Raw genomic sequence first — 27714 nt, forward strand, 5'->3', positions numbered from 1 at the left:
ATAACGGGCATTCAAAGCACTGTTAACCCTACCACCCATAAATGCCCTCTTTCCGGGGCTTCCCTGGTGGCGCAGTGGTTGAGGGTCTGCCTGCCAATGCAGGGGACACGGGTTCGAGCCCTGGTCCGGGAAGATCCCACATGCCGCGGAGCAACGAAGCTCGTGCGCTACAACTACTGAGCCTGCGCTCTAGAGCCGGTGCTCGGCAACAAAAGAAGCCACCGCAATGAGAAGCCCGTGGACCGCAATGAAGAGTAGCCCCAGCTCGCCACAACTAGAGAAAGCCCGCGTGCAGCAAAGAAGACCCAACACAGCCAAAAATAAATAAATAAAATTAATTAATTAATTTAAATAAATAAAAATAAATGCCGTCTTTCCCACTGCCAAATTTCAGTGTATGTCTTCCTGGACTTATGTTCTGCATATATTCAAATACATAAAGAGCAGGGCGCGGGGAGTGGGGGGAAGATGCCCTCATTCCTCCTCATTCATCCCTCAACCCCCTGGTCCTTCCAAGTAAATGCTTCCTTGTTGCAGTCACGCACTGTTCCTCCCGTACACCGCGCCCAAGGGTCCTTAAATATTCTGAACGTCTGGTTCTCAGCTTTTTTCTCTGTGAAAACATCAGGAGTAATGGTAGGACATCAGTGAGGGTGGCCCCTCACTGCCCTGGCTTCTGAGTTTCTCCCTCTCCAACAGGAAGACTGTCGTCTACCCACGCCTGTAGTCACACCCAGCCTATAGGTATTCAAAAAGCGGCTCCCTCCACACCCTGTTTCAAGTATCCTGCTCTACCACCGTTTGGCTCTGGTGACATTTCTTCCACTGGGATCTCCAATTCAGAGCACATAGTTCCTTTCCACTGCCGCCACCCCTTCAGGTCCCTTCATGTCTCATCATTTCTGGATCCCTGACGGAGAATCGCCATTCCTTTGCCCCCTCCCTTTGCTGCGCTCCCAGATCAAAACACCAACTCATTGGCCACTCCAAGCGGCCGGACGTGGCTGGAGAACAACAAAACCAGGTTGATTAGTTCCACTGTCATATCATGACCCCAAACCTCACGCCCGCAGCGCCTCCAAATCAACCCGAGGAACTAAGTCAATTTGCTCTCCCAACCCGGGAGGTCTCCTCACACCTCCGTACGCCTCCTCTCTAATCATCTCTTCAAATACTTTCACAACTTCACTTAAATGTCAAACTTCCCAGGGTTTTCAGAGAACAGCCACGCGCTGGCGTCTGCGCGAGCTTGGGGACGGGAGGCCGGTAAGAGGCCGTGGCAGTCGTCCCAGGAGGGGCGCGGGGGCTCGGTCTAGAGCGGTGGAGGAGCGCAAGGAGCGACATGGAGGATCTCAGGGACTGGCTGAGGGAGAGCGGAGAGCAGGCGCGGGAGGAGCGCCGGCTTGGGCGGCAGGTGCGAAAACAACCGAGGTGGACGGAGCGCGCAGAGGGGTACCTGGAAACGCCGGGCACGACCAGTCAACTCCAACGCCCGCCCCAGGGGCCGCAGCGCCTCTCGCGTCACTCCCAGCGACGGCGACGGCGCGCGTGACGTCACAGGAGCCGGAGCGACGCCTCACGCGTCGCTGGCGGCGACGGCGGCGGGGGCTTGTGACGTCAGGACGCCAACGCGGGGCGCCAGGAGGCTCCCGTGCCAAGCGCCGGCTTCGGCGCTCGCGCCCGAAGCAGCGGCGCGCTCGCCGGCCGGTCCGGCGCCCGGGGACCTGGGCCTCCCACCGTCCGCGGTCCAGCGCGCGCTGGGAGGCCGCCGGGACGCCGTACACACGCCCGCGCCGCGCTTCCTGACGCGCTACGTCGCCGGCGCCGCCGCTTCGCGTCATGACTTCCGGGCGCCGGGGCCGCCATCTTGCTCGCGCGGAAGCGGCCCGGCTGGGTGGGAGTCCCGAAGCGGGAGTCGCGGAGCGTGCGGCCGCCGCCATGCCGTCGTCGCCGCTGCGGGTGGCGGTGGTGTGCTCGAGCAACCAGAACCGGAGCATGGAGGCGCACAACATCCTCAGGTAGTTGGGGCCTCCGCCCTGGCCCAGCGCGCCCCGCGGACGCCGGCCGACCGGCCGTCCCTCCGGCCTTCCCGTCCCGTGCTGGGCGGTTCCGGCTCCCTGCCCGTGCTGGGTGGCGGCGGCCACGGTTCCCGGCCCCGGTTCTCCCTGACCCGTGCTGGGCGGCCCAGGTTCCTAGGCGGGCGGTGCGCGGCGGCCCCCGAAGGACGGCCGAGGGGCCTCGCCGCGTCCGGGCTCGTTGGCTCCAGGGCCGAGCGCAGCGAGGAATCGACAAAACTCGGTCCGCCGCGCGGTCCCCCACGTGTGCTTAGCGTCGCGAAAAATTCACATTCTGAGGCGAAATGTTTCCGGGTCGCCGAAACCTCAAAGCTGCTAGTAAACCTGAAAGGCTGATGCTGTTTGCGTCTACTTCGTACGCACGTCTGTGTATCTGAAAATCATGGCCTCTGTAAAATGCTCAGCAGTGAGGCGGTAAGTTGCAAGACGAAGGTTAGGGTCCACGAAAGGGTAGGCCGGTTGTGTCCAGGGCGTGTCGCCTTTTTATCAAATATGGAAAACTTGAGCGACAAGATCTCAGGATAGAACAAGTCGTAAAAACACGGAAATGGTCTATTTTAACTTCATGCATTTCTGTATTTTCTTCTGTCTACATTTTTCAAGTCTCATGCAAAAAAATCCTTTCTCCTCCCTTGGAAAATCTCCAGTCGATAATTTCTGAACCACACGTGAGTTTGGTTTCACGTTTCAGTGCTGACTCCCCTCTTGTGACCCTGGTGTTGTATATGTTTAATAAAAGTTTATTCCCGTTTGATAAATTTTTTTTCGTTCAAAATCACTTCATAGAATGTGAAATTGACCCCTTGCATTACAGTTAAACTTTGGTGTACATGTCAACTTTGATAGTAAAAGTTGAAACTGCCTTTTCTTCCGAAGTTTCCTTATGTGGACATTACAGGACAACCGTGCCTCGCTGCTTCTCCTACTACGGCAGTCAGCGTTGACTCTGCTGGGGAAATCAGAATTCTCCCTCGCCCCTCGTTTTTAATGAAGCTGGACGCACTAGGTGTCCACGATCTGCTAGTTATCAGTTTAATTCTTCCTAATATCTACCACACTGTCTGCAATATTCAGTTATTGTTGTTTTTTGGTCTAGTGTGATATGCTTGGAACCTAACAAACCAATGTGGAGTTCGTTTCTAAACTAGAATTTTTTAAACTGTAAAGTTGTTTTAAAATTGGAAAAGTGCCAGAATTACAGTGTGCGCTGGGTCTGGTCCCCGCACTGCATTTATGTGCTCAGAGTCGCTGAAAGTGGTAAATTTAAGGGAAAAATTGGAAGGTTCACGCTCCAGGAAAATTATTCAAGGAAAATAAAATTTAATGGCTTTAATTAGAATGACAAGTGATCTGGAGACCACCTCATTCTGGTGGGTCTGGCTGGTGGTCCTTTATTTAAGCTCTTCTCTATCTGCATAACAAAGTTGGGGTGAAAATCTTACAAAAGGAAATGTCTTTAAATTTCCTGTAGCAACTTTGTTAGTAAATCAGTTCCAAAGTCTTGCCTATCTGATAGCCCTGAGACAGTCACCGCAAGATTTAAGCCCTTGCTTAGTTCAAAGTAACTGGCACAGCCTTGGGTCTCCTGCGGAAATGAGGGTGCAGAAGAGCCCCCAAATAATCACCAAGTAGGAATGCTTGTATACTTTTACCCATTTTATTGTCTTTCAAATTTACTCATGAGAAGAGTAGATTCAGAATGAGGGCAAAAGGAGGTAAGTTTAGGGTAACGTACATTATTTGTATCATGAATGTGAAATTATTTTAGACATGAATCTTTAATTTTTAAAATGCTTATGTTTGGGGGGTGTTTTCCTTTGTTAAAATGATAGTATTTGCTTGTTGCAAAAAATCTTCACTGTAGAAAATATAGAAGATGAAGAAGATAAGGATCACTACCATTTGGGGGTACATCCTTATTTCTGGATGTTCTTGTGAATGTACAGACACACACTTAAGGGAGGTCAAAACACTGTTAGGTAATCTCTCCACAGAAAGTGAACGTAGTTTGGTTTCAATATTCATTTCTGCTTTTATTTTTATATATTGGATTTGAACATATCTATTCATGTTGAGTAATAGCAGCGGTTACAAAAGCATGACCCAGTACTCAGCAGTCCTGTGCAGCAGTCACTTTGGTAACCACTCCCCGTAACAGGTGGTTGGCTTTCAGTTTTACAATGTCCACATCTTTGTGCTGTTTTAAGTATCTTCGTACACTTTTCTAGTTATTTCCTTGGCATAAATTGCTGAGTCAAAAGGTAGACATATTTTACATTTTCATACATTCTGCCAAACTGCCTTCCAGAGAAGTACCTATTTATAGAATTCCCATTTCCTCACAATATGGGCATTATTTACATCTTTTCATGCTGCTGGGGCAAAAGTATCTCGCCCTTTAGTTTTAAAATTGCTATTGAGATTGAACAACTTTTTGTGTCGTTTTCACTTTTGAAAATTATTTATGCCTTTATCTCTATTTTGATAACTTACAGGGTTTAAAAGCATGTTTAAGAAACTTATATAATGGTTTTTGTTAAAACTAGTAGAGTTTATAAAAGACTTAGAGACTTAGGCCTTGAAGATGATTGTGAAAAGCATTTAAAAATGGTACGATAAGGGGCTTCCCTTGAGGTCCAGTGGTTAAGACTCCGAGCTCCCAATGCAGGGGGCACAGGTTCAATTCCTGGTGGGGGACCTAAGATCCTGCATGCTGCATGGCATGGCCAAAAAAAAAAAAAAAAAGGTGTAAGTGAAAACAGGAAAATGGTGTATGCAGTTTGGTTACAACTAAATAAAACTATGCATAAGAAAACTTCTGAAATGAACTATCATAAGGAATGTAGTTGATCAAACATGCACGCTAGGTCATTTATTAGTGAAACCCAATTTTATTTTTGCCCCCTTGAAAATCTGCTCAGGCTATATTTTTCTGAGAAGTTGAATACAAGTGTTAATAATAATAAATGTTGGCGTTTTCTAGAGCTAGTCATAATGTTCCCTGGGGTGATCACTTTTGATCTTTTGATCCCTGGAGCCATTCAGGTTTTTTAAGGGGTGCAGGAAAACTAAGTTTCTACAGAGCCCTCTGTTCTTTGTACTCTGTGGATTAAGGTGTCCCTTTGGAGCCAATTAATTTATTTTTTTGTTCCAAACTCTTTCTTAGATGTCAAGGGGCCTGCTGATTTTTGGAAGCTGTTTTTTTTTTTTTTTTTTTTTCTCTCGGTACGCGGGCCTCTCACTGTTGTGGCCTCTCCCGTTGCGGGGCACAGGCTCCGGACGCGCAGGCTCAGCGGCCATGGCTCAACGGGCCCAGCCGCTCCGCGGCATGTGGGATCTTCCCGGACCGGGGCACGAACCTGTGTCCCCTGCATCGGCAGGCGGACTCTCAACCACTGCGCCACCAGGGAAGCCCTAGAAGCTGTTTTTAATTGTAGCAATTCAAAACAGATTTTAAAGAAAGAGTTCTCTAAATGTTTTTAGTCATAACTTCCTGGGCAGTTTGATTTGGGGAAGATGAGCAGAGAGGCTGCAGATGTGGAAGAAACAAGGTTAGAATCAGTCTCTTGAGCTCTTCTGTGCCAGGTGCTTTGCAAATGCCATCTGTTTTCATCCTCACAACTCTTAGGATGTGCACACGTACACAGGTGAGGAGATAATACCCAGAGCAAGAAGCCCCAGCTCATGAGTGACAGCAAGGATCTGGATACAAGGGGCTCCAGTCCTGATGGAGGAGTGACAGAACTGAAGGGCTAAAACACGAGCTGGAGGAGGGTCCAGGCTGTGGGCAGTGCAGCGGTCAGCTGAGGTCCCGTGAGTCTGAGATTTGGGGGGGGGGTGCTCAAGCCTTAATGTCGTGAGTAGAGTATGTGGACCCCTTCCACACTGGGATGGAGGTACTCAGACATCCTCTCCCAGAGGGGACTGAGTCTCAGGGCTGCTGGCATCTGAACACAGGATCTGAGTGAGCCCAGGCGGCTTGACACAGCACTCTCCCAGATGGTGCTAAACTCTCCCCTTGTCTTGAACACATTTCCAGAAGCCTCTTGTCCTAAACCAGGGAGGGATTGTCCGCTATGCCCTGCGGCCCCTTTGGCTGCATTTTTGATACTTTGTTTCTGGGTACACTTGAAGAAGGTAAACTGGAAACTATCCGGGGAGATGGAAGATTTGAAATTGTGTGTATGAGGATAGAAGAGGTGCCTACAGGGGACACGTTTGCCATCATAGATTTTAAGGGACTCTGCATTGTTTTTTTGCTTTTTGTCTTCAGGAGGCAGAACTAAGACCAGAAGGATTGGTTGGAAGAAGGTAGATTTCTGTTTGGATGTGAACGTTGAGCCGAAACTGGGTAGACCAAGCATGGTATCAGTTCCAGCAGCTAAAACATTTTCCCCTGCCTTAAGGATCATCATCTCCAACCTTCTGTAGGTGAGAACAGGTCAAGCCCAGGGAAGATAGTTGAGTGGGTTCACCATGGTTAGTAGTGCTTAGCTCTGTGCTGGGGCTGGAACAGCTGAAGTACCAGATCTTGAGGACCTACTCTGCTGGCCCTGCACCCTGGGGAGGCCGACAGTGGCCGGCAGAGCAAGCTGGCCTGCCAGAAGCCAGAGTCGAGGAAGAGCAGGCCTGGAGCAGGGACATCTAAGCAGGAGCTCTTTTGGGGGCTAAACAAAGTGGCACGTTTGACAAGCTCCGTGCGTGGTGATCGCATGCTGAGAGGCCTTTTGGTTTCTTCTTGACCTTGTGGGAGGGTAAAAATAAAATAAACCCTAGAAAACATTGGGATGTGCTTAGGCCGACGTTTTACTAGTGGTGACATCAACTTTACTGGAATATTAACATTTCAGGAAGTTGATCTTCCCAGGCTTGTGGCTATACCACAGTGAAACTGTAGGCAGGCGTTAAAGTGTGATGGTGCTTGAGCAGTTGATTTGTGTTGGGTAAACATGAGGTCATTGTGTAGCTGGAAACTGAGCTGATTAAGCAGTGGGCGATTTTACCTGCAGTAAAGGTGACTTGTGCTCGTAAGCATGTTGTGTGCTACTCAGAGACAGGTTGTTCTTTCAGAAGGTTGGCAGTGATCTAGGATTTCAGTCTTAGGCACAGTAATGCTTTGAAATAGGTTAATAACCACACTATAGAAAGTAGAAAAAAAAATGGCATATCCCATACTGTTAATTTGGGTGTTTTCTTGATTGGTGTTCATTTTAACTTTATTATTTTACCTTTAAGCATCAGGATAACAATTGAAACAATTCTGTCCCAAAATTCAACATTTTTTATGATACTGTAATCTGTCTTTGCTATAGCTTAACATTTCTATATCTTAACGTGTAACATAATTTCTATATCTTTCTGATAGGTTTTTGATACCTATAAAGACAAGTTTGATAAATATTTGTCTGGAAGATTTGTTTAACATACAAAATAATTGGCCCCTGAGACAAAGCCTTTTGGTGGTCAGCAATATTTTTACAGCACTCCGTCCTTTTATGTAAGAAACACATTGTCACTGTACGTAGTCACACACAGGATGGGCTGTTTTGTCAGTTGCATGAGCTTAGAAGAAACAGGGCTTCTGTTGTTAACTAGGCTTTTTGCCACTTGTGAACATTTTGTTGGGGGAAGAACAAACTGGGTTCCTTTTTGTGTGTGTGGTTTACATTCTTCTGCCAGTAAATTTCTCTTTGGGGGTTTCATTTTATTTTTAAATATGCTTGAGTAACATTTCAGGCAGTTGGGAGGGCAGCTGTGGCCCCCCCCTCCCCCGACAGTTTCTAGTAGGAGAGACCTCACCCAGCCTTTCAGAGACCCAGCAGGCATCCTCTTAGAAGCCCTGTTAGGGATCAGCCGGGTGGAAAATGGGCCCAGGTTATCTTTGGGGTGATTTACTTTTAGGGTTATGGACAGTGTTTCACTTGGACACCTACCACAAACTTCAGCCCCCGTTGTGACAGGAGGTGAGGGAAGGAGATTGTCCACCCGGGCAGTTCAGGCTCGCTGCCCCGGCAGGAGGCGGGGGCATGTGAGACCCTGTGCTGGGGCCTCTTGGGAACCCTGTGGGCAGCTTTTCAGTGGCACACCTGCCCTACCCCAACCTGGAACACCCTGGGGTCCTGTCTGGGGCCCACGTCCGTCACGGGGTACAGGATGTGTTGGGAGCCCCCAGGCACCCCGTCTCCCATCACCCCCAGCCCCGCCCTGCAGCTTTGCCATCCCTGCGCATCCCCTGTCCTGTGTCCTGGAGGGTTACCTACTTTGTTCCCACTCCCAGAGCATCTGAGGAGAGGGATTTAGGTCTGTTTCGATCACTACTGAATCCCCAGCACATATAGTAAGCTCCAGAAAATACTGTTGGATCAAAAATGGAATGGCTAACTTGCTACCAGTAGAAATGGTGGTGGTTTTTCAATCTTAAAATTTTAGCCATTGGGGATTTAACAGTCTTTGCTGCTGCCTGGCTAAATTAAGGCTTATTCACTGTATATTTTTCATTAATGTATTTCAAGAGTAGTTGTGTTTGGGCTCATTTTAATAAATTTGAACTTAGGTTTAAGAGCTGGGCTCATGTAAATAAGTTCTTTAATTATGAGTAAGTATCTCAAAGGAATGACCAGAAGGAAATGACTGAGATGTAGAAATACTGATTTTTTTTAAAAAAGTGATGGAGGAACTGTGTCTAAATAAATCTTCCACTTATTTTTGTTGGGAAGCATTTTGTTTTTCCCACTGTTCCCCCAAATGATTTTTGGGACCCCTTTTGGAGCAGGCTTCTTAGGTAGCTAGCTGAGAAAAGTGGTCTCAACCGTGGTTTCTTATTCTGACCTGTAAAGGCACTATCTCTCACACATTTAACATACTCATTATTTGGTTTCAAATGACTTGGTTGGTTTTTTTTTTTTTTTTTTTTTTTTTTTGCCGTACGCGGGCCTCTCACTGCTGTGGCCTCTTCCACTGCAGAGCACAGGCTCCGGACGCGCGGGCCAGCGGCCATGGCACAAGGGCCCAGCCGCTCCCCGGCACGTGGGATCCTCCCAGACTGGGGCACGAACCCGCGTCCCCTGCATCGGCAGGTGGCCCCTCAACCACTGCACCACCAGGGAAGCCCAAATGACTTGTTCTAAAGCGTCCACCAGAAGTTAGGCCTTTAGGGCTGCTACCAAAAGACAGGCCTTTCTCCCGAGATCCTGTGAACAGATGCGTGGCCTTTGGAGACAGGCCCGGGGTGGCCGCAGGTGTGTGTTGAGCAGCTGCGTTCACGCAGCCACTGTGTCGCTTCCTGGCAAGGTCGCACCTTGGGCTCCCTCTGCAGGGACTGGACTCCACTCCAGGCCCTCAGGGACCTTGCTTCTGTGGGTTAGGGTTTTTCCGTAGCACACATTCCTCCCTCAAGAACCTGCTCCCTCCAGGGTATTTTTGGGGTGGGGGTCTTGGCACTACGAGGATAAGCTCTCTGTTTCGGGCAGTTCTTGGGGAGTAGCGGCAAATCATGGAGCCAGCAAGACAGGCGTGGCCCACTGCTGTGTGTGCCCATGGCGCTCGTGGCCCTGAGCTATTCCCGTCGGTCTGGGAGAGTGACCCCCGCACGACTGCTGTCAAGGGGGCCTTCATCCCTGGCTTGTTGGTGCTTTGATAGAAAACCTTTCTTTTACTGTATGTACCTGACCTGGTGAGGAAACGGGTTGGGTGATGTGGTCGTTGGGCACCTGCTGGGGCCTGTGGGTGGGGGTGTCCCATTCTCCCTCTCCCCGGGGCCCAGCGCTGCATGTAAACTGGGGCCGGGTTGGTTGTAGTCCGTTTACGGCTCCGGTGGCCATGGCCCCACTCACTCCTCAGTCGTGCCTGCTATCCCCCGTGTTCTCCATCACAGTGACCTCTGGGGCCTGGTTGTGGGCACAGCTCAGGCCTTCCAGAGACAGAGGGACATGACTCGACTTTTACCAGCTTCAGAGGACTCAGGCAAGGTGTTTGACCCAAACCGGATGAGAAGCGCTTTAAAAACGTGTGTTGGGGCTTCCTCGGTGGCGCAGTGGTTGGGAGGCCGCCTGCCGATGCAGGGGACGCGGGTTCATGCCCCGGTCCAGGAAGATCCCACGTGCCGCGGAGCGGCTGGGCCCGTGAGCCACGGCTGCTGAGCCTGCGCGTCCGGAGCCTGTGCTCCGCCACGGGAGAGGCCACAACAGTGAGAGGCCCGCGTACCGCAAAAAAAAAAAAAAAAAAAAATGTGTCCGTGAGGCTCTGTCGCGCCAGGCGCAGTGGCTGCACTCCTCGCGTCCCTTCCAGTTCTCACAGTGACAGCAAGTGACCTATGGGTCCTTCCTCTCTTTTGTGGGAGGACAGTGACTCTCGGGCTGGGCTTCTAGACGTGCTGTGTCTGGTGGGAGAGACCACGGGTCTCCCTCCACGGGCGCCGGGGACCGAGTGAGGTTTCCTCCCTATTTGTCCGCCTTTCAGCAGAGAGGGATCGGTGCCCACGAGGGGTCGGGGGAGTGGCGCCCGCAGACCTGGGCTTCCCCGCCTGCCGGGACGTGTGTGTGTGGACACGCTCAGTCCTCCGTGGGCCTGCAGATGCCTGCAGCGCCTTCTGCTCACGAGGACCAAAACCATCTCCAGATGTGACCAGACACCCCTCAGCCGCAATAAAATGTAGAGAAAAGCTTGAGGCAGTGACCGCGGCCGCCTCAGAGCCTGCGGGGCCGTGGGGCTGTGAGGAGAACATCGGGGCTGGTGGGCCTGAGTCCTGCTCCCGAGTTGGCGGGCAGGGATGTGTCCACACGGACGTTTAGTGACGTATAAACACTAGGTTAGGCTAAGAAGGCCGTTTCACGTAGATGCTTTGAACACTCCCAATGTTGGCTTTCACCGCTTGTGAGTTTGAGGGAACATGGGGTCTGCAGCAGACCCCCTTGAGTGAGGATGGCGTTGGGGCTGCGGTGTGTGCGATGACCTTCCTTCCTTAGTGTGCGATTGTGGCTCGTGGTCGCTGCCTGCCAGGGAGGTTCCCTCCGTTTATTAGGGGACACTTGGCCACTCCCTTGTCTCTGGCCCTCGCAGCAGCGGCGCCTCAAGGTGGGAGGCCAGGGGCGTGTCCCTCTGCCTCGGGGCTCCCAGAGCCCCGTTCTTGGTCCTGGGAAGCCTGCAGCACGGCAGCCGGAAACCTGGACAAATGGTTTCCTTCTAGAGACTGGGACAGGAGTCAGATGACAAGACGTTCTGGGTGAAATCTTCCCTCTACCACGTGTCTGTCCTGTGGCCACCACAGCCATCCACCTCGTTCCCCTATGTCCCAGGATCCTTTGTCTTCTGTTTGGATTGGCTTCGTCTAGCTTTTGTGTAACATGCTACAGGATTTTTTAAAATTTGCAAATAAAATACTTAAAGTTAAGAATTGAGAAACATGTTCTTTGAGACCAACAAAATTGTTCATATAGTCCATTTCCCATTTCATTTTCCTTTTTAGCATTTTGTGTCTCATTTAATCCAACTGTGATTCTCTTGTCGTTTTGTGTCTTTCAGCAAACGAGGATTCAGCGTCCGGTCCTTTGGAACAGGAACTCACGTGAAGCTTCCAGGACCAGCACCCGACAAGCCAAACGTTTATGATTTCAAAACCACATATGACCAGATGTACAACGATCTCCTTAGGAAAGACAAAGAACTGCATCCCAGTGGTTGCCCTTTAACCCTGTGTGCTTGTCTCTGACAGGTGTCACCTGTGGGCACCACTCAGGGGCACCTGTGAGGCAGGGGACGCGGCGGCCCGTTTGAGGTGTGCGGGGTCATTGGGTTTCTGTTCTGGTGCTCACGGGACTGTCCAGAGGTTGGAGCCACTCGGGGCCGTGGGCTGCAGTCCACGTGGACACAGTCGGGGAAGGTTGTGATAACGGTATTAGAGCAGCTTAGGTGAGGAAGGTGGGACCCCGCCATCCGTGGCTTTGCACACTGCAGGTAGGTGTGCGCGTGGGTGTGCACTGGTTCATGGGCGGCTGCCTCACACTCTCGTGCTCTTTCTGGAGGGTCAGCTCGTGAGAGGGCCACATTGGGTGCCAAAGGAAGCATGTTAGAAGCAGGGAATTTGAGAGGACTTGACTTCCTTTCAGGAAGAGACAAAACAGACTGTCTGCTTCCTAAGACTCACGGGAAAGGAAGGTATTTTAAAGCCAGATTCGTGTGAATGTGACCCCAGGCTGTGGATATTAAGATCGTCCTTGCCGGCCGGGTTTTGACCAGACACTTCACGGTCACCCCGGGCTGCTTTAAGTTCCTGGGACACCTCATGTTACTGTGAGTGATGGGTAGTTCTCAGGATGGAGACCAGACACATCCCAAACGAGAGGAGTATAGACACCGGGTGGAAAGCTTTCTTCACTTCGGCATTCTTGCAATTGTGAATAAACTACGAACGTTCTCTGTACACCTGTAGATGAATTAGTTAGCTGCGAGGGGCCCCGGAGGTCATTTCCAGCAACATGTACTTGACACTGGTGGTTGCTGCACGCTCCACCCCATGCCCCCTCCTCCCCAGCTGCAAGGGAAACGTCGGGTGCATTGGGGCAGAAACACAGGTATTTCTCATCAGTGCCCCAGCCGGGCACTGATGCTGGGGGTCCAGGACTCACGCCCACCAGAACCAGCACCCCCCCACCACCCCATGCAGTCCCAGTGCCCTCCCGGGGGTGCGGGAGCCCCAAAAGACCCTGCAGCGCACCTTGCGCACACACTCCTTTCTCAGAAGGCGCAGACCACATTAGGAACAGCTCTGCGTACTGCTGGGGAGATGCCAGCTGTGTCCTGGGCTCTGCACGGTGGTGCCGTGTGGTGAGAGCCGTCCTAACCTTGTGGAGAGGCACCAGCCATGTCCGCTCCTCTGGGAAAGCTGTGATCCAACTCCAGGCTTTTGGTTCTTGCACTGCAAAAACTCTGTGTCGATAAGCTTAACTTGAGAACCCCATGTAGTGAGTTGGCCAGAAAGTTCAATCGGGCTTTTCTGTAGAATGTTACAGAAAAACCTGAAAGAACTTTTTGGCCAACCCGTATTTTTGAAGATTACTGTTCAGTTAGCACCACTCTTTTTTTTTTTTTTTTTTTTTTTGGTGGTACGCGGGCCTCTGTTGTGGCCTCTCCCGCTGCGGAGCACAGGCTCCGGATGCGCAGGCTTAGCGGCCATGGCTCACGGGCCCAGCCGCTCAACGGCATGTGGGATCCTCCCGGACTGGGGCACGAACCCGCGTCCCCTGCATCGGCAGGCGGACTCTCAACCACTGCACCACTAGGGAACCCCACACCATTCGTTTTTTAAAGACTTAAACTCAACGAGAGAAACGAAAACATAATGCAGTTACTTGTCTGTACTCCCTTAATTACTATAAGTTAGGTCCTTTCACATCAGACCTATTTCTGGGAATGGACAGCATTTACACATTGTAGACCAAATCTGGAGGGATTTTGTGCGTGTCCCTGGTGGCTCTAAACGAAGGGGCAGAGCCCAGCCTCTCGGAACTCAGACTCTCCTCTCGGGGTGACTGTGCAGGCCTGTGGTCTCCCCAGCAGCATCCAGTCCAGGGGATGGTTGTGCCTGCTGGCGGGGCCCCGTGTAGGGAAGTTGCCTCCATAGACACCCCCCCCCCCCAGTTGGTTGCCCTTCACACTTTGCTCGCTTCACTTGGGTGGGATTTCTGCCTTCTGGGGACGGTGGGAAGGGGCAAAACAGGGCTGTGTCTAGCACCATGCTCAGCTCTGCTGAGTCAGCCCTTGGCCAGTAACAAAGGAGCATCTGCCGGCAGTGGGGGTGGAGTCCACTGGGACGCCGGCAGGATGCCAGGGGTGGGGGGCCAGAGGCCTTGCCAGCTTGGGCAGGGTTGGTGATCAGGTGTGGGGCAGGGTGCCCCGCATTTCCCCATGTGCTCAGGACACAGCAGACGAGCTAAAAACCTAAGTCTGTAGCATAGAATACCTGGGCATTTGCAGAGTGGTGGCTTTTGTAACTACAGTGCAAAGACTAGGAAAATACTGTAAGATGAAACCCAAGGATAAAACAACATTCGGTAAATGTTTGAATTTTCAGGAGAGAGAAGATGCCCCTGGTTGGACAGAGCCGGTAGTTGAGGCCAAGTGGCTGGCAGGGACAGATGGGCACTGGAGACGTCTGCGGGCTTTGCCTAGGCACCGCTCGCCGCCGCCGCCGCCCCCACCCCCCCCCCCCCGTGGGCTGGGGCCTGGGACCCTGTGGTTCTTGAGCCCTCAGTGAGTTCTGGTCTGTAGTTGTTAGTATCCAAGCAGTTTATTTGTTAATTATTTGGCTGTAAATAGGGGTTTTGCTTTTGGTTTTCTCGCCACAAGCAGGAGTGGGGTTGGGTTGAGAGGCTCTGGCCTCGGTCCTGCAGTGACAGGTGTGGCCGCAGAGCACCTGCCCAGTGTCGCCCAGCCCTGTGAGGAGCTAGACAGCCTGGTGAGGTTTACGTTTCCCTCCCCCTGCGGGAATTGTCAACAATAGTGCAGGAAATCTGGGTTCACCTGACCCTCCCCAGACATGTAAGAGGGCCTTCTCTTTGGACACCTCTAAGACGGGAGCTGTCCTTGACTGAGACGATCTACCTGCTTCAAGTGCACGGCTCCATGGGGCCACGGGGTTGTGCACCCAGCAGACTGTAGGATGTTTTCACCCCAGGAAGGCCCCGGCAGCTGCTGGCCCAGTCCCCGTCTGTGGCTCTGCCTCTTCTGGACGTTTCTGATCCACGGGTCGTACAACACGGGTCCTTAGGAGCCGGCTTCTGCCTAAAGTCCGACATTGAGCTGTCCTTTTGTTGTGGCCGTCGTCGAGCTGTCCTCTTTTACGTGTAAATATTCCCATGGACCTTAAGTTTTTTCATCCCTTTGCCTTGGAGTCCTTTTGAATACAGAGCAGCTTCAAACTTGCTGTTCCATTTGGGGGCTGTAGCATACCTCCTGTGTCAAGTTGGTGGAGGCTTCCAGATCTTTCCATTTTCTGCCTGAGCCACTTTCCCCACCTGAGCTTCCTCCCGGGCTCTCCAGCATCGGTCGAGCAGAATCTGCGGCTGAACCTCAGCCTACTTGGAGCACTTTTGGGGGAAGATAAGTCATTTTCTTCTAAATGTAAGACTGGCCAACCTGTGACCTAAGGAACAGGGTCCCTGGGCCCAGTCACAGAGGAGGGGCCACCAGGAAAGGTGGGGCTGGCAGTGTCCTCAGGGCTCCAGGAGAGCTACCTTTCGTTGGTTTTGGATAATTGCTTTGTGAGTTACAAAACCACTTGTCTTAAAAAGCCAGTGGATGTGTGGCTGTACATATAGTTAATGTGATTTTTAATGCATGTGGCCAGTTGCTCCCCAAACGGTGAGCTGACGTGCAGATACAACTAACACTTGCCCAGATCCTGACCTTATCCTCGTAAGTGGAGGCTGCGCGTTGAACTTGTATCTAGCATACTTTCCCGCTTTCTCCTGTGGCTCTTTTGTAATTAAATACCTCTGGGGTTTAGATTGTTTTCTAACTATTTGTTTATTCATTTTCAGTTTCTCAATTTCATTGTCTTTTAGGCCTTAGATTAATTTATGTATATACTCACTTCTTCATTGTGTAATTTTTGTTGTCTTGGGGTAAAAGTTAAAAATAAATGTGATTTCTAAGAGTATAAATCTCACAGCCTCCGGGCCTCCATCCTGAGTACGAGGTTAGTGGACCCAGCAGCTCTGTCCTGCTCAAGGCCCCTGGGCTTTTCCAGAACCTTGTTCTTGGGGTCTCATCAGACCCTCCTTGCCTTCTCGTGCTGCACTCAGTGGCGTGGGGTGGCTGCCCAGCCCCCGGCCCTGCCCTGAGGACGCTTCCTACACTTCAAGTCCAAGCCCCTTGGGCTCCCACCCTCAGCGTGTCCTGCCTGACCTCCGTCGCAGACGGTCCCTGGTCACCCTCACTGGTCCTATGCATGCCTGGCGTGAGCTCGCCTATCTGACCCCACCTCATTTCACCCTGGTTGGCAGCTGTGGTTTCAAGTGGTTACTGAAAACAGTGTCTGTTTAACGTACAAGTGTGTTCCTTAGCCAGACACTGATTCCCAGGGAAACTCTGATCTAGTTTTACTGATACTTAAGCTTTTGGATTTTAGAAAAGCACTCAGGCTTAAAATAAAAATTAAGGCCTTCAGGTATTTCAGATGAGGCCGGAAGAGAAGCTTGTATGTCTGACAGGCGTTGCCCCGAGTCGAGCAGCTGGCTGCCCGGTTGCCACAGCATGCGGCAGGTGGGGTGCGGATGCGGCATGTAGCTGGTGGGTTCACCTTTGACTGGGGACCGGGGCGGCGAGGCCACTGCAGACCCTGCCAGAGCTCCTGCCACCAGCCTCAGGAGCGGTGGGGCCTCGTGACCGCTTGTGAATCGGCTCTTCACGTTCGCAGGTCCCAGCAGTGGCCACAACCCTTTGAGAGTATTTCAAGCCTCAAGCTGTTTGCTTTCGGCCTTGCTCACACCCAGGTGTGCTGAGGGTACCCCTCCCACGGCTGGTGGCTGAGTGTATTCTCGTGACCACGCACAGCAGCTGCAGCGCCACCCGCCCACTCGCCAGCCTGCTCTTGAAGCCCTGGCCTCGTCCCCTGGCTCCAGGGAGGAAGGGGCCCGATTCAGAGCCATGGGGGGCTACAGTTTGGCCCGTGCTGCCCCAGCCCCGTGGCTCGAGGGAGACCTCTTGCATCCGTGCTGCTTAGCGCTTTGCCGTGAAAACAGACTGGGTGCCTTGGAGGGGAGGGTGTCTCCATCCATCACAGGTGAGGGGTCGTCAGGGTTCCCTGGGTGGGGGGCAGTAGTCAGCCTCTGGCCCCCTCCCATTGGCACCTGGCATGTATCTGGAGTCTGAATTTGAGGTGGCCGTGGCCTGTGGCCAGCGTTGGAGGGCTGGCCGGCCGGTGGGAATCTGGGTGAGCTGTGACAGCTCCGAGGGCGGGGGGCCGGTGAGCTTCAGGAATGCGCTGCCCCCAACCTCAGGGCAGGGCTTGTGAGGAGGTGTGGGGGTGGGCTGGGTGGGCCTTGCCGCGGGCGGGTGGGTTTGGCTGCCAGCACCGCGTGGGTACGGCTTTCCCCCTGGCCCTGAACCCTGATGGGGTCCGGCCGCGTCCACCTCGGCACTGACCTCTCCTCGTGTGGATGGGGACTGAAGGAGTGAGTACACCAGCGGCCTCGTGCCCAAGCTGTGTCGCCAGCAGGTGCCCCAGGCTCCTGCCCCCGAGATGCCCCGTCCACATGTGAACCTGCACCTTCCCGATGCCGTCCTCTAAAGGGAAGGACTTGAGCAGTGCGTCTTTGGGGACACACGTCCTGGAAACTAGAGAAGCACTGTCATGGGGGCCTTCAGGGAGGGTCTGGGTCGCACGTCCGTGTTTGAGGGCAGGGTCTCTCCCTGGCACGGGATTGGGCTCGAGGAATCTGGCCCCAAAGTGCCGTCTCCGCGGACACTTCGTGGAGCATCTCCCCAGCCCATGGGTGTCACCTGTAAGCTTTTGAACTCCGCCGTCTGCCTTTCCCTGGCTCGTGTGCAGGAGTGCAGCCACCCCGTCCCAGCCCCATCAGGACAGGCAGGGCGTCACCATGACCACCAGAATAAGAACGGACAGTCTGTCAGGACAGGCTCTGCCGGGCCGTGTCGGGCAGCCCTTGGCACATCCCAGGTGCCAGGGACACTCGGCGGTGCCCCTCCTCTCGGCTGCTTCCTGCCTGGGAGGCTCACGGCCCTTCCTTCCTCTGCTGCTGTGTTTCTCAGAGGCCTGTCGACCCTGGCTGCTCCCTGTGGGGACCCTTAAGAATCTGCCTGCTAATGCAGGGGAATCTCCACCTGGAGATTCTTAACCCTGCTGGGCACAGGTGGGTTGGTTTGCAGTGACCACTGGCCTCTTGGACCAGCCCCCCACCCTCCCTCCATCTTAGCCAGACGGTTTGGTTTCTTGTGCAAACTGTGTGGTCTCGAGAACGCCAGGCTTGGTCAGGGCTCGGCAGGGAGCACCGGGGGTCATCCAGGGCTGTCTGGGTCGGTGGCCACCCTGGGCTTGGTGCTGTTCCTGCTTACGTCACTCAGTAAGTGGAATTTCAGCGAGGACAGGGGTCATTTTATTTTTCCTTGAACTCACAGTGTTTGGGGGTGGATCTCGGGCGCTACTGGGAGGTGGGCGGTGGGTGGCCAGGAGATCGGCACCCAGAGCATCACCACGTCGTTCCCCCACCGCGCGCGCACACGCACGCACATGCACACGCACACACGCCGCCCTGTGAAGTTTGAGATTTAGTCTTTTGAACCATTTATGTAGAAGTGATTTGGTATTTGCAGACTAATTCATGATCTGAGGGTTTTTTCTCAAAAAGTAAGTTAATTTTCACTAAAATGCTCCAGCCTAGGACTCAGGTTTTCTCTTTTGTTTTGAGGTTAAAATTTTTATGATGTCACATAGCTGGAGGGCAGGTATGTGTCTATTTGAAACAAAACACGAAGACTAAAGATATTTTTCCCGTTGCATTTTTATTTATCCAGCCAATTTATTTAAAAAATTTTTTCTTGAGCTTCCTCTCAAATTTAAATAAATGTGGCATTTTACCCTATTTGGACAAGTAGTCTACCACTTTTATTTATTTATTTTTTAAAATAAATTTATTTATTATTTTTGGCCGCGTTGGGTCTTTGTTGCTACACGCAGGCTTTCTCTGGTTGCGGCGAGCAGGGGCTACTCTTCATTGCGACGCGTGGGCTTCTCATTGCAGTGGCTTCTCGTGGAGCATGGGCTCTAGGCACGCGGGCTTCAGTAGTTGTGGCACACGGGCTCAGTAGTTGTGGTTCGCGGTCTCTAGAGTGCAGGCTTCAGTAGTTGTGGCGCACGGACTTAGTTGCTCCACGGCACGTGGGATCTTCCTGGACCAGGGCTCAAACCCGTGTCCCCTGCATTGGCAGGCGGATTCTTAACCACTGCGCCACCAGGGAAGCCCCACTTGTATTATTTAAAGTCTGCTAAAGCCTCACCTGGTTAGACGGTGTTGTCTGTCTCTGCCATCTGTCCCCTTCAGGCTGACTTAGGTGGCTTCCGAGGTTGGGTTTCTGAGGAGGAGACATTGGACTGGAGGGTTGCAGAGTCTGTTTTCTGGCCGTCACCGTTTTGTTTTGTTTCTAACACCATTGTGCAGGGAGTGTTTCCTTTGAAGACGAGGGATGGCGGGGTCTCACCTCCCGGGCCCCAGGCCCCGTGCAGAAGAGGCCGGGCGAGCAGAGCCCCTAGGATGCTGTGCCCGTCCCGGGAGGGCTGGTGGAGGGGCCCTGGTTGATCAGATGGGTGAGTGTTCCTCGCCTGCCGGCCCAGGCTGTGTTCTTGGCGGGGGTGGGGGGTGGGGGGCGGCAGCGGCCCTCCGGGGGGCTCCACACAACCGGGATGTGCTCTGGAAGCCGGGCCTGTGACTAGTGTGTGTAAAACATGATCACGGATGGAATGTATTTGCTACTTCCCGGTTCATTTTTGGCTGACTTTGGCCCAACCAAAGCGACCTCGCTGCTACGTTGCAGCCTGGGGAGTTGTAGCCGCTCCTCTGCTCCGGTCTGTCCTGCCCTTTCCTGGCTGCCTGTGGCCCTGCTCGCCCGGCCCCGGCCCCACGGGCGGTTCACGAGAGACAGGCTTCTGGTCCCTGTGGGCCTCAGGCCATCTGGAGCACCCTCTCTGCACGTGCTGCTCAAGAGGTTTGTTTTTCTGATTTTCATCGTTCTTTTCCTCCGTGATACCTGTTCCCCAAAACGGCCCAGTTATGCATCCCGTGGCTCCCTGCGCTGTCCTCCAGGGCGTCCTTTGTGCAGCATGCGTGTCTGCGGCACCCAGTTTGTTCTTAAGTTTTCTCTCTGGGGATGTGGCCACTTAGACACGAGGTTGTCACCCGTCCTGCCTCCCCCAGTGGCCAGTGACTGTGCTTCTCGGGCTTGTGCTTTTCACGAGGCCTTATGAGGCTAATGGCTCTGACACAAAACCCTGGGGGTGTGGTGACAGCAGACTGCTGGCAGCACAGGGGAGGCATGGGTGAGGGCTGGACCCGTGCAGCCGCGCTTGGTGCCCATCTGAAACGAAGGTGGCAAGGTGGTCGTTAGGTAGTGAGGCTAAAACTTGAGCAAAATGATTAGATCTTGTTCCCAAAATGGGGTGGGAGGCCCGTTTCCCTGCAGAGCTGCGCATCCGCTCCGTGCCCAGGAGGCTTCACGTGCAGGGAGGGGGCTCCTGGCTGCCTCCCCCTCCACCGGGACGTGCACCCCAGAGGGAAGCCCCACAGGTGGGCAGGGCCCTGAGCGGAGTCTTGAATCCAGCAGAGAAGAGCACCGGGCCGCTGACCAGGGGTCCAGACTCCTGGATTTGGAGTTGGGAGGTCACCGTGGGCTTCCAGAGCCACGAGGTCCTGCTTACCTTGGTGCTGTGCTTGGCCCATTGGGTTTGCAGAAGCCCCAGCTCTTGCCCGTGGCTGGCCATCGGTCACCCGTCCAGGCCAGCGAGTGCCTGAGCTCCGCCAGCTGGGGGCTGGTCCTTGTCTTCGAGGACCTTCCCCCAGAGGCACTTGGGCCCCTCTGTGAGGGGTTTTGCCCCTTCTGTTTCAGTTGGATCAAGCTCAGAACTGGAAGTAGAATTAGGTTGGAGGATGCCTGGGACGAGTGTGTTCTGGGGGCACAGCCCACCTGGCCAGCCCCATCCATGGGATTTGGGTTCACACCCTAGGCTAAGCGTTGAGGCGGGAAACGCCTGGGGCCGTTTGGGGGCAGGGGTGCTGATGCTGATGGTTCAGAACGTGCTTGGGCTCCGTTTGGTCAACATCCGAGGAACAGCTTGGACGAGGGCATCCTCTCTCGGTGAAGCACACACCGCAGCGGTCCAGCCAGGGCCTGCCCGAGCCGCCGCCTGCCTGCTCCATTCCCAGAGCTCTGGTGCGGGGGCAGAGCCGGGCTCCCCGGCCTGGCTGTTGGGAGACAACCACGGGTGGTGGCGGCCGGCGGGCCTGGGAGGCCACTTGCCGGAAGCGCCTTCCCGCCAGGGCTCAGCTGGCACTGCGCCTGGCCCCCTCGCCCTCTTCCTCGGGGTTCTGGCTCCACCTGGAGATCCTCCTCCTGTTCTTGGTGTTCCGAGGCTGTCTCTTCCCAGGTTTGCCTCCATCACATGTGCTGGGTGATGTTTGTGGGTGACCAGGCTGAGCTGTCTCACCTCCGACCCTGGGAAGGGAAGCGCTTCTGTCCCTGGGGGAGAGGGAGCCTCGCCGGTCCTCGGCAGAGGCCTGGTCCCTGGGCTGGGCGGGGACGTGGGGGCGTGGGCTCCACTGTTAAACCTCCGAGGGAGCGTCTGACCCCGTATGTGGCTTCTGTCGGCGCCTCACCCCTGCCCTGGACTCGGCCCATCCGTCTCCTCACTGGTCTGGCCCCAGCCTCTGCCCGCAGCCACCCGCCTTCACAGGGGGCATCTCTGCTTTGACCCCAGGTTCCCAGCGTGGGCTCTGCGCACCGGGCCCTGCTCTGTGCCAGCCTGGCCCCGTCTGCTCACCTCCCGGGCCCTCCTTGTCCGACGGGAAGCAGAGCCGCATCCCCGCCGAATCCCCCCACGCGGCTGGGCTGGGGCAGCAGGAGGAATGATGTGCTCACGCTCCGAGGGCTCGGGAAGGCGTTGCCTTGGGCGCCCAGAAGTCACGTCCACCAGACGCACTGTCAGGCCTGTATCTCTCAGCATCACTGTTGAGACAGAAGCGTTCGGCTGAACCTGTTTTCCGTGCTGCACACACGTATGTAGGATGAACTCGTGGTTGGGGGCTAAACCTCACATCTGAGAAGTTGCCTTGAACTAGAGCAGACTGGAGCCCTCGGGCACCCGGGTCAGGGCAGGTTCTGCCATCCCGGGCGGGTAGCCTCCAGGCCCAGGTCCTGGCTCGAGGCCTGGCTGTGGTCCCTGTGGGTGCATCTCAGGCCCTCCGGTATGTTTGCCTTTTGACCTTGCACTTTGGACACGCGCCCCCCGTGCCTGCTGTGCTCCCCTCAGGACAGTCCCTGGGCCCACGTCCTGAATCTGAGTGCCCCCCGTGGGGTCGCTCCCGCCGGCTTGCCGGTGCCCATGTAGCAGTTTCGAGAGCACGTGCTCTCCGCCCACAGGGTCTGCATCGTTTGATGGATCGGACCCCAGAGTGTTTGAGAACGATCCTTTGTTGTTGTACTTCCTGTGGCAGCAGACAGAACCTCTCATCTTTCTGGGGCCCCCACCCTTGAGGAGCTGCGGATCTGCACCGCAGAGGAGGTGCCCACGCCGCCCTGCATCTGTCCCAGGTGAGAGGGGGAGACCCGCCCTCTGAAGGTGCAGCGGCTCCAGGCGTGAGCTGGGGCGCACAACCGCAGCCCAGGAGGCGTGGAACAGGGGCCCAGACACTGCGTTCTCTGCCTGCACCCGCTGGGGCCTCCGTCCGCCTGGGTTGGGCTCTTGAGCTAGCGTTTCCCCGCCTGGGGGGCTTATTTCTGACAAGCATGTGAGCTCAAAGGGAGGCCCCAGCCGGCTCTCCCTCCCCCGAGGAGGCCTCCTGCCTCGGCAGGTCAGCTGGCCCTTTGCCCACTGTGGTCAGCCAGGCCTGCCGCTGCCTCTGGGCCCAAGGTCGCTGTTGGCTGCGGGAGCACCCGTGTGGGGTGGGAGTGGTTCTAAGGACCTAACGTGTCCTTCCCACCTGGCAGGGTCGCGGGGGTGGTCCTGGCTGCCCGGCTCCCTTGCAGCTCTGGTCCACGGGCTCAGCCTTGATGGGTTCGGTGCAGATGCCTCAAGTGGCCAGGGCCCTGCAGGGGGGCCCCTGCTGCCTCGGCCCCTGCAGGTCGTGGCTCAGCCAGGAGTGCTCGGCCCCTGAGTCTGCAGCATCCCAACCTCCGTGGGCTGAGCACGCTCCCCGCCTCCCTCCCTCCTTCCCTCAGAAGCCAGACCCTAATGAAGGCTTCGTCTTGGTGGCAGACAACTGTCTCCATCTTGATCCCCGCTTTTCCTGTCTCACCCGTGGTGTGAAGCGGGAGTTCAGGCAGGTCCCTGGGAATCCAGCGTTTCATGGTTTCATCCTCAAGGACCCACCCCACCTCCACCCCCCACCCCACCCCCGCACCCAGCATGCGCTGTCCTTGGTCCTGCCTGGCACTGCCTGGGCCCTGCGTCTCCGGGATTTGCCAGAAAATAGTCTCCAAAGGTCGCTGTCATGCCTTCCTTGTTACACTGATGAAGGTGACGCTTTGATCTGTGAACCGGGCCTTTTGTCCTCAGTTACGTGCAGCTGAATTTCATTTGTTACATCATCTATGTGCATAATTGAGGGTCAAGGAAAGAAGGAAGGGGCTTTGCAAGACTGCTGGGGACCCTGAGGAGCCCCCCCGAGCACCTGGTGGCCTCCCCTCCTAGGGGTCCGTCACCATGAGCCTTGGTGTCACCTGAAGCCGGGCCGTCTGGGTGGCCAGTCTCGGAGCCACTGTGGGAGTGCAGGGAACCTCCACCACCAGCCCTGCACCACCCAGGGCTTCCCTGGCCCGTGTCTTTCTGCTGGACGTGGATGCCAGGCGTCTGAAGGACCGGGTTCTGGGAAGACCTAGATGTAGCAGCGCAGCCACTGTGGGCAGCCAGGAGGTGGCAGGGCCAGCCCAGGGATGCAGGCCAGCGTGAGGGCCGTGGTTATTACGCTTGTCTAAAAAATGGCAAGAACCAAACACGCCCCACAGCTAACAGTCAAATGTCTTTTCAAGTGAAAACTCTTAATTAAATGTGTTTTAAAAGCTGTTTTCACCATCCAAGAAGGTAGGAAATGTATTTTGAGTAATACGAGCTTATTGAAATAAACTCTCATAACTTAAAATCTGGGAAAGACAGTAAATGTATCCCTCAAGAGTTCCTAAATCAGCTCGTCTGCGTCCCTGAGTAGAGCGGGCGACATGCTTGTTCCAAACTATCTGGAATGACCCTTAGAGGCCACGGGCTTCGTCTTTGGGGCAGTGAGCCCTCTCCTGGGGCCAAGGACACAGCCATCGGGGTTGGGGGTGGGGGTGGGGGCCTGTCTGGAGGGTCCCAGGGGAGGCACTTCCAGCTCAGGGCCGCCTGCATGGCCCAGACCTTGACTGTGGGACCTGTGCGGCCCATCCGAGCTCTGAGGGACTCGGCCCTTCCAGGTCCTGGGCCTGGGCTCCCCTCACTGCTCTCAGTTCACCCAAGGCTTCTCCCTCTTGGACACACTCTTCATGTCCTCTCTTGGGTGGGCTTCCGGATTTCCTCACTGCCATGCTGAGCCAGGCTCGGGGTTGGGTCTCCAGGTTAGCTTTGTCTTTGCCGAAGGGTTTGGGTTCAGCATGAGCGTTTGCCAAGACGCTGCAGGACGAAAAAGGCCATCAGTGACTTCCTGCTGGCCCAGTGGTTAAGACTCTGAGCTTCCACTGCAGGGGTTGCAGCTTCGGTCCCTGGTCGGGGAAACACGGACCTGGGAGAAGGCTGCAGACACTAGGTCTGCTTTCTGGAGAGGTGTGGGTCCGAGGGCAGCCGGTAGGCTGGGCTGGGGGCGAGCACCCTCACCTGACTTGTCTCCTGCGGGATGGGGGATCGCGGCCCAGCCCGCCGCGACGTGCCTCCGCGCCTCCGTCGCCCTGATGCTCCTGCTCCGGGGGGTGGGGGCGGGGTGGCTGCACCTACGCGGGTGCTGGGGATGGGCGGGGCCTTTATCCAGAGTTCCTTAACTCGGGCACTCAGCTACACGCAGAACGGCATTTTACACATGCTGGACAGAAATAAGAGGATCAAGCCCCGGCCAGAAAGGTTCCAGAACTGCAAAGATCTGTTTGATCTGATCCTCACCTGTGAAGAGCGGGTGTACGACCAGGTGGTGGAAGGTAAGCGCAGCAGCTCCAGCGCCCGGCCCTGCGCCGTGCCCTCTGTCCTGCTGTGCGTCCAGCGCCTCTGAGGCAGCCGGGCCGTCCTGTGCACGGTGTCTGTTCCTGGCCCAGGGCTGAAGAAGGGTTCCTGGCGGTGTCTGTGGGCTCCGGCAGGCAGGGGAAATCGGGCAAGGCCACGGAGAGGTGGACAGAGGGCCCCTGACCTGTGTGGGCCCTGGGAGGGGGGTGGGGGCAGGAGATGGTGGCCTTTGGGCTGATCGTGTTCACCGGGGCAAAACCGTGCCGGCCAACAGCATAGTGCGGGTTTAGGGCCTTCGCGGCACAGAAGGAGCACGTGTGGCGCGGAGGGACCGGGGCCTGGTGCCTTGTGAGGGTGCTGTCTTCCGAGGGACAGGCTGGAGTTTGCGGGTGTGACCAGGTGGCCTGGGGTCCAGCTTCATGAGCACAAGCTTTCCTGCGGCCCCAGCTCTGTTCGGCGTGAGGCTCCTCCCGGGGTGGAGGGGGGATTGCTCGGCCTGGTCAGATGCTCTGATGCTGGGTTGGTCCTTAACCGTATCCCCGAAGGCCGGGGAAGGCTGGGCAGTGCACAGCCTCCTCGCTCTGTTCTGAGGCCTCTGACTTCTGTCCTCTTGTCACGGTCAGATCTGAATTCCAGGGAGCAGGAGACCTGTCAGCCTGTGCATGTGATCAACGTGGACATCCAGGACAACCACGAGGAGGCCACCCTGGGGGCGTTTCTCATCTGTGAGCTCTGCCAGTGCGTGAGTATCGGGCCCTGGGCGGGCCTGCGTCCTGCACACAAGGGCTTCAGCGTGAACGTGACGAGTACGCCACTCGGTTCACGGCCCGCTTGTTGCCAAACGTTAAAACCCACAAATGCAGAGGTGCCCACAGGTGAGGGTCACCGAGTCGGCTTTGGCTAAAGAATCCACCTTAGAGCGTTTTACACTGATTGCAGTGTGAGTGACCTGCCCGGGCCTGGCTTCTGTGGAGATGGCTCCCAGGACTTAGGCCCCCTGCCAAGACCCCAAACTGCTAGAGGAGCCCGGGTGCCCCCAGAGATGGCGTCAAAGGGCTCTGGTCCTCTTCTGCCCCCGCACTTCTCATTCCAGACGTCCAGCCCTCCCCGAGTGGCCCTGGGCACCTTCCCTTGTGCAGGAAACCCCAAGAGCTTTTGCAGCCACTGTGCAGCTGTGCTCAGAGCCAAACATTTTCTCTTAGATGTGACAAAAGGACCTACCCAACTCATATGTCTTGTCATATCTTTGGCCTGTGGCTTCTGCATTTAGGCCAGCTAACTGTGAGTGATAGAAAAATGAAGGAAAACAAGAGGCTTAACCAAGAAGTCTGGAGACAGGCAGGCCTGGACGGGTTTGCTGTGTGAGGGGCCCAGGCCCCTGCTCTCTTCTTACTTTGCCCAGCACAGCTTCTATTCCCAAGGTGTCTCATGGTCCAAGGTGGCTGCTGAAGCTCCAGCAATTGTTCCCATGATCTGGCCACCATGCAAAACACAGGGCTGAAGGGGGTGACACGTCCCAGAAATAGCACACGTGGGTCCTGCTGGCGAGAGCTTGCAGAGGAGAGGCACTGCTCACAGGCCCAGACTGGGGGCAACGAGGTGCCTCGGCCACAAGCCAGCCCCTGCCAGGACAGGTGGGCTGAGAAGCTGGCCCCGGACCACCCTGGGGCTGTCCCCTGGCAGGGCCGCCTCCTTCCAGGGCAGTGGTTCTCCACCAGGGGACATCTAACCACACCCACGGTGGGCCTCACAGCCAGGAGAGACGCTAGTGGCAGCTGGCGGGTAGGGGCCACAGGTGCTCAACCCCCTACAGCGCACGGGCCGGCCCTGGGCTTCCTCGCTGGCTGACTGCGGGCCCATGACGGTACCGTCTGGGTCGGGTCTGCTCATTCTCAGGGTGGGGACAGTGCAGGCGGCGAGCGTCTGCAGGGCACCTACGTGGGGCATCTGAGGCCACCCTCCCTGCTGCAGCTGCTCAGTGTCGCGTCCCTGTCGGGCTCCCCTCGGCCCCGCCCCGCACGCACGGGGCGGCACCAGGCCGGGGCGGGGTGGGGCTGCCTGTTGGGGGCGGGGCTGCCTGTTGGGGGCGGGCTGCTCAGGGCGGCTCTCCTGTGGCTCCAGATCCAGCACACGGAGGACATGGAGAACGAGATTGACGAGCTGCTGCAGGAGTTTGAGGAGAAGAGCGGCAGGACCTTCCTGCACACCGTCTGCTTCTACTGACGGCCCGCCGCCCGCCTGGAGCCACCTTGCCGAGCTTCCTTTTGTTAATACTTCTTCCTTCCTGACATTTGTTTTTACCTTTAGGTATTCTGCCGGTGGACGGTAGCAGTGCCCAAATAAACTGTACATATGAAATGAGAAGATATACATAAATGCCAGATTACAATCAAGTTTTTCCCATCCCACTTGTACTTACGAGTGGGATATTGATTATAGTATTTTTTTCTTTAACCAAAAAAGAAAAAAACGGTTGATAGCACATTCCCCTGCCAACCTGCCTCTCACTGAGCGCCCCTTTCCCGTCTCCCCTAACCGGCTGCGATGTACAAATCCCTGAATAAAGCAACAGGCTGTACCTTTTGGGAAAGAACCTGCCATTGTCTCATCAGTAGATGTTGCTGGTCGTCCTGGCTTCATCCAGAGCACCCTGCCTGGCCTGGCCCTCCCGTCAGGGTCGTCAGAGGGCAGTCCGGGCCTGTGGGTCAAGCTGAGCTCTCTGGCACCACCCCG

The 27714-nt window shown here is 55.3% G+C and overlaps 1 protein-coding gene and 2 long non-coding RNA genes across 5 annotated transcripts; 2 read left to right on the forward strand and 1 right to left on the reverse strand.

The window, feature by feature from the left end:
• The first annotated feature begins 1619 nt into the window (after nt 1-1619).
• On the forward strand, nt 1620-27574 carry SSU72 (SSU72 homolog, RNA polymerase II CTD phosphatase). The gene is made up of 5 exons (XM_059065329.2): nt 1620-2018; nt 11595-11738; nt 24820-24959; nt 25605-25723; nt 27103-27574. The coding sequence occupies exons 1-5, from the start codon at nt 1840-1842 to the stop codon at nt 27202-27204; spliced, it is 684 nt and encodes a 227-aa protein (XP_058921312.1). The 5' UTR covers nt 1620-1839; the 3' UTR covers nt 27205-27574.
• On the forward strand, nt 11755-24746 carry LOC136793050 (uncharacterized). 3 transcript variants are annotated; one of them, XR_010837792.1, is made up of 4 exons: nt 11755-12026; nt 19250-19395; nt 21559-21856; nt 22221-24746. It is a non-coding gene; the product is annotated as an uncharacterized lncRNA (long non-coding RNA). The 3 variants fall into 3 exon arrangements; XR_010837794.1 differs by lacking the exon at nt 19250-19395; XR_010837795.1 differs by lacking the exons at nt 19250-19395; nt 21559-21856; nt 22221-24746 and adding an exon at nt 14143-15588.
• On the reverse strand, nt 18745-20653 carry LOC136793051 (uncharacterized). Its single transcript, XR_010837798.1, has 3 exons — nt 20503-20653; nt 19089-20162; nt 18745-19007 (listed from the first exon to the last, which is right to left on the reverse strand). It is a non-coding gene; the product is annotated as an uncharacterized lncRNA (long non-coding RNA).
• Nucleotides 27575-27714: the final 140 nt, after the last annotated feature.

This window comes from Kogia breviceps, chromosome 1 (genome assembly GCF_026419965.1).
Source record: "Kogia breviceps isolate mKogBre1 chromosome 1, mKogBre1 haplotype 1, whole genome shotgun sequence".
Taxonomy (NCBI): Eukaryota; Metazoa; Chordata; class Mammalia; order Artiodactyla; family Physeteridae; genus Kogia; species Kogia breviceps.